General features: G+C 45.7%; 1 protein-coding gene across 1 annotated transcript in view; it reads right to left on the bottom strand.

Annotated features, from left to right (window-relative positions):
* MAP2K1 (mitogen-activated protein kinase kinase 1) overlaps positions 1–6389 on the bottom strand; it is a 60130-nt gene that overhangs the window by 27557 nt on the left and 26184 nt on the right. The window contains exon 2 of the mRNA XM_019533851.1: positions 2021–2231. Coding sequence (XP_019389396.1) covers positions 2021–2231 — 211 coding nt within the window. The remainder of the gene's footprint in view (positions 1–2020; positions 2232–6389) is intronic.

Here is a 6389-nt window from a genome sequence, read left to right as displayed (position 1 = left end):
ACGGTCAGGGCAGCTAGGGTCTGGAACCAGCTTCCAAGAGACGTGGTGCAGGCTCCTACCCTGGGGGTGTTTAAGAGGAGGTTAGATGAACATCGTGCTGGGGTCGTTTGACCCCAGTACTCTTTCCTGCCATGGCAGGGGGTTGGACTAGATGCTCTGCTCAGGTCCTTTCCGACCCTAGAAACTATAAAACTGTCACAAGGCCTACTGACTAACAAGCAGCTGCAGAAAGATGTCTGCCCAGATGTTTGCAAAGCAATGTCCCAAGCATGTTCAGTGAAAAAACAAACTCCAGTTAAGCCTCAGGCATTTTTATTAAAAACCATCATTTAACCACGTGAATCCGTATCTTAATGGAAACTATAAAAGTTATTACTTCAGTAGACTAGGCTTTCCTATAGGCAGAATAAGGTGGGTTTCTTTCATAAATGGGCAGATCTGGGGGAAAAGTCTATGGATAGGAGTCCTACTGAGTTCATTGAAGAAAAGCTGTAGCTCAGTAAACAAACACCATCTCTTACATGATATTAAGTCAATTAAAACTTCAAAATTACAAATATACTGAGCTGTAGTTTCCTGCAAGTGTCACATTGTGGGCAGGGGGGAGAAGGGGGGAACAATCCCATGCAAGAGACCTTCACCATCTATACACTTTATCTCCCACCACTCAAAAACAGCCAGCTCTCCCTGTTTCACACAAATTTGACAGTAAAGCATCAAATAAGAGAGTCATCACTGAAGACAGCTGATAAGAAAGCATGCATTATTCTCATTTTTATCAAAGTTCACAGGAAGAAAAAGTGGTATTTTCTTCAAAACTGTCTAAGGAAAAATTAAAAATATTTTTTCAGTTCTCAGCAAAGAACTTGTAACATTTCCACTCAAAAGGTAAAAAGCTTAGCTTGGGAAATTCCACGGTACTTCACAGGATTCAGAATTTGAAGAAGGTCTGGTGCCCCATCCTCTGTAGGCTCGTGTCCCTGACGGGACTGCATTTCCCATGATGCACCTGGACATCTCATCTTGCTGAAGCACCACCATACCTTAAGATAGTTAGCCAGGTTAGCCTGAAGTCAGGCAGAAGGCAGGACTGGGTATTACCTTAGAGACTAATTTGTTTAGGGAGGCATAAGCTTTCACAGGCAACTGTCTACTGTTTCATCACATCCGATGAAGTTGGCTGTAGCTTACAAAACCTATGCTGTCCTGCACTAGCTGGTCTCTAAGGTGCCACCCCATCCTGCCATCACTCAAAGTATTGAAGTAGTCTCAGCAGGGTGCTAACAAACCAAATTATTAAATGATATATCTGATAAAGGCACAAAGTCATGGGTTTTGTTTTGCTTTAGCTTCAGGGCAATCTTCTTGCACAGCCGGAAAAACTTTATGGGAGGACAAGTGTGTAGTGAAAGGGCTCTTTCTGCAAGGCACTGAAGGAGCAGAGGGAAGAAAGCAGATCCATTAACATTTTTCACTCCTACAGTACAGATCTTGATACTGCAGTAGAAACCAAAAAGTAGGCCCATTTCTATACTACAGGACTGTGGAGGATGTGTTTAGGGGAGAACCTCTCACTACTCCTCCAGCCCCAAGATATTTCCATCCTTAAACCCCCGCAACACACACACACGCTTTGTAATTTGTTACAAGTATTGTGTGTTAATACTGAGGTCTTGTTATGCATTTAGCCACAGAAGACAATATTTTGGCCAGAAGTAAAATACAACATACACCTCAAAAATACAGAAAGATAAAAAATTGGAATGGATTACTTGGCCTTTCACTGGTAACCCAAGGAATATATGCCACCTCTGCAGGCTGGATAAGTGGGAGGTAAAGAAATTTAACCTTTCCTGTTTTTAGCAGGCATTTTCAATTGCCCTGAAAGTAGATTCTCATTGTCACTTTTTGATGGGTGTAAGGGTTGCAATTCAATTGAATTAATTCAACATATTTATTTAAAAAAAAGCTTTGAAAAGGCATCGTTAAAGCCTTTTCCTACAGTCCCCAAGGCTCTCACCTTTCTTGCCATAATGAGGCCAGAAGGTTTGTGAGATACTTTGAAGACCACACCCCCATTTCCTGCTCCCAGCTCACTGATCTTCTCAAAATCGTCATCCTTCAACTCCCCAACTTTCTGCTTCTGGGTAAGGAAAGCTTCAAGACGTTTGCGTTGCTGTTCATCCAACTCCAACTCCTCCAACTTCTTCTGAAGTGCTTCTAAATTTGTCCTGTACAGCACAGAGAGAAAGAGCACTAAGTTGATTATTAAAGCTTTCAGAGGGGGAAAGAAGTACACCACTTTGTGTGGCCCTGAATCTCTGCAGTTACATCATCATCTAGGCTCAGGGCCATGTTCTCCAGCATGCGCACCACACAACCATGTCCTTCCTATATGGAAGTAGCAACATATTTTAAGTAGTATTCTAAAATGAATAATGTAAAACAGGAAGATAAATGTATTGCTTTGCCATCTTTGAGGCACTGGCCCAAAATTGTGTCTGATGTAATTTCATTACCACAGAGTGGGCTCAGTGATTCAGCACTGCTGATCAATGATTTGATGAATCACACCTCAGCACAAACTATTCTGGGATTCAGATGTTAAGAGGAGGTGCTTTGCAACTTCATGAGAATTTGTCTAAATGTTTTAGCCCCCAATCTTCATGTGCGATTATGTAACTGACAAACCATTTAAAAACCTAACACATGGCTTCTAATGAAAATAAAGCATTGACTCTAAAATAGAGTAATTAAATCATTCAAAACATGCATAAGAGAAGAAAAACTTAACATGTGCAGTATGGGAATAAAATTGTGTTCGTTTCAACAGAACCCAGTCAAAAAGGTTTAAATTCCACTTGTTCTTGTGGTCAGCTACACGTCACCAGTTTGATTTGCAGGGTCAGCTTCTCAGTTAAGAGCGGGGAAGAAAAGTAATTATTTGTTCCAAGTCTTAACCGGATGTCACATCTGAACAAAACAGTATATCCAGACAGGCATCCATTCAAATATACAGACTCCTGCTTCCAATAACAACCACAACGGCTGCATCAGCAAACTTCTAAGGCCTCCAATCTTGCTCAGCCAAATTATAAAGTACTTCTCAACGTACAACCACAATGGACTAGGTGCTGCTGGGTAAGCACTCCAGGGACCGGCTCCCAGTTCGATAGAGTAAGGGTGGCCAGCCTGATGCACAAGTGCCACAAACAGCACAGCCATCCTTGGCGTGCTGCATATGGCAGACTGGAGAGGAGACCGGCAGCACGACAGCAGATAGGGCAGGAAGCCGAAGGCAGAGCAGGGAATTGGGCAGGGAGCGCGCAGCAGGGAGAAGAAAGCAAAACAGCAGATCAGGCAGAGGAAGGAGATCGAAGTGGCACTTGCGGAGAGAGCCTCTTGCGGGCTCAGATCAAGCGACAAAGAAATTAGTCCTCACTGCCTTACAGCATACACCCCAGGTCCCTTGTTAAAAATCCTCCCTAGTGAAAGAGAAGGATAAAAGCCTACAAAGCCATCACCAAATATTAGTTCATCTCGAGCAGGTCCAGGGAGGTGATCCTCCCCCTCTGTGCGGCACTGGTCAGGCCGCAGCTGGAGGACTGCGTCCAGGTCTGGGCGCCGCACTGCAGGAGGGATGTGGACAGCATGGAGAGGGTCCAGAGGAGGCCACTCGCATGATCAGGGGGCAGCAGGGCAGGCCCTATGAGGAGAGGCGACGGGACCTGAACCTGTTCAGCCTCCACACGAGAAGGAGGAGGGGGATCTAGTGGCCTGTTATAAACTAGTCAAGGGGGATCAGCAGGCATTGGGGGGGGGGGTCCCTGTTCCCCCGAGCACCGCCAGGAGTGACCAGGAATAACGGTCACAAGCTGGCAGAGGGGAGATTCGGACAAGACATCAGGAGGCGCGACGTCACGGTCAGGGCGGCTAGGGTCTGGAACCGACTTCCAAGAGACGTGGTGCAGGCTCCTACCCTGGAGGTCTTTAAGAGGAGGTTAGATGCACATCTTGCCAGGGTCGTTTGACCCCAGTACTCTTTCCTGCCATGGCAGGGGTCGGACTCGATGATCTGCTCAGGTCCCTTCCCACCCTAGAAACTATATTGTTTACTTTCAAAACCATACCCTAGAGAAGAACGCACTTTATGTTCCCAGCAAAATGCCGACAAATTGCCAGGCTGAGAGAACGATTCTTCAAATAACATTGACAAGCGATCCTAATCTAGCAACAGGAAGCATCAGACTCGTGACTTTCCCTATGTTATGTATGAAGACTTGTCCCCAGGGACAAAGACAGTTCCTAAAAGCCCACTGCTTGCTTCCACAGCAGACTTGGAATTAACATCAAGGAGGTGTAAGCAGCTCCAAGTAAGAGCCCCTTTCTGAGAAAATGCAATTCAACCATCAAAAACAAAACAAAAAACCCCCCAAAAACTGAAAGGGTCTAACACTTCTAAGTCTTAATAGCCCTTCTCCAAACCAGGGTCAATTTGAAGGTTTGAATACCACTGTATTCCTATACAAGTTAGCAGTTTACGCAGCCAAGTGAAACAAGGCACAATCAAGGCAAGCTTAATTATAAGCTATTAGGTAGACTGCATATAGAATATGAAGATTTTTATTCAGTACTGATTTCTGTCCTCTTCTGCAATTAATTGAAAATGTTTCAGCCCAGCCAACAAATTCGTTCATCCTCTCTTATCCACAGGGTGTTAAACATACATTTTCCTTGCTTATCAAAAAGTATCACATGCACACAAACAACTGACCCTGGACAAGAAGGGAATTGGTGAGGCTCTGCTCACCAAGGCAGCCCTGGGGGTCACAAGAAATAATGGCCATAAGCTAGCAGAGAGCAGATTTAGACTGGACATTAGGAGTTACTTCTTCACAGTTCGAGTGGCCAAGGTCTGGAACGGGCTCCCAAGGGAGGTGGTGCTCTCCCCTACCCTGGGGGTCTAAGAGGGGTTTGGATGGGCATCTGGCTGGGGTCATCTGAACCCACCACTCTTTCCTGCCTATGCAGGGGGTCGGACTCAATGATCTACTGAGGTCCCTTCTGGCCCTAACACCTACGAAAGTGTAATTTTGCAAGACTCCTCAATCCTACAGGCTTGTTTACATGGTAAAGTTTGCCCGCATAACTATAATCGTGACAGAGTCAGCTCATTATGCTAGAACAGGTCCCTGTGTGAATGCTCTAGTGATGATTAAAAGCCATTTTATACCAATACAATTACCCCACTTCCAAATCACTCTATGTATACCAAAATAAGGTCACTTTTCTTGAAGTCACAGAAAGTTAGGGATGGAAAGGGCCTCAGGAGGTCACATCTAGTCCAACCCCCTGCTCAAAGCAGGACCAGCCCCAACTACATCATCCCAGACAAGGCTTTTGTCCACACAGGTCTTAAAAACCTCCAAGGATGGAGACTACAACTTCTCTGGGTGACCTGTTCCAGTGGTTTACTACCCTCCTTGTGAGGAAGTTCTTCCTAATATCTAACCTCAACTTGCCTTGCTGCAGCCTGAGCCCATTGCTTTGTTCATGCATCTTCCCTCAACTGAGAACAGTTCAGCTCCATCCTCTTTTGAACCCCCTTCAAGTACTTGAAGCTTGCTGTTATGTCTCCCTCCCCTACTTCTCTTCTCCAGACCCAATAAGCCCAGTTCCCTCAGCTTCTTCTCATAAGTCATGTCCCCCAGCCCTCTAACCATTTTTGCTGCCCTCCACTGGACTCTCTTCAATTTGTCCACATCTTTTCTGCAGTGGGGGGCCCAAAACTGGACACAGGACTCCAGATGTGGCCTCACCAGTGCTGAATGGAGAGGAATAAATCACTTCTTGCAACCTGCTCACAATACAGCCCAGGACGCTGTTAGCCTTCTTCACAACAAGGACACTGCTAGCTCATATCGAGCTTATTGTTCACTGCAACCCCCAGATCCTCTTCTGCAGAGCTGCTGTTTAGCCAGTTGGTTCCCAGCCTGTCTCGGTCCAGGGGACTTTGCACTTGTCCTTACCAAACCTCATCAGATTTCTTGTGGTCTAATCCTCCCATTTGTCTAGGTCTCTCTTAATCCTAGCCCTCCTCCCCCCCAGCATATTAACTACTCCCCGCAGCCCTGCAAGCTTGCTGAGGGTGCACTCTATGCCAACTTCCAGGTCATTGATTAAGACATTGAACAAAACCAGCCCAGGACTGACCCCCAGGGCACTCTACTTGATACTGGCTGGCTATATGCCTGCATGCATGAGAAGTGCTTAGAAAAGTTCAGTTTTTATTGAGTGTACAAGGCCTCTGGAGACAGCTTGGGGTGGGTGAGCAGGAAGCCAGCCCTGGATGCCTGTACTTTCAAAGTGTATGCATCAGTACATGCAAT

This window comes from Crocodylus porosus, unplaced genomic scaffold (genome assembly GCF_001723895.1).
Source record: "Crocodylus porosus isolate Cpor-Errol unplaced genomic scaffold, CroPor_comp1, whole genome shotgun sequence".
Classification (NCBI taxonomy): Eukaryota; Metazoa; Chordata; order Crocodylia; family Crocodylidae; genus Crocodylus; species Crocodylus porosus.
Note: the sequence above shows the minus strand (reverse complement) of the source record. Positions and strands in the feature narration are given on the sequence as shown.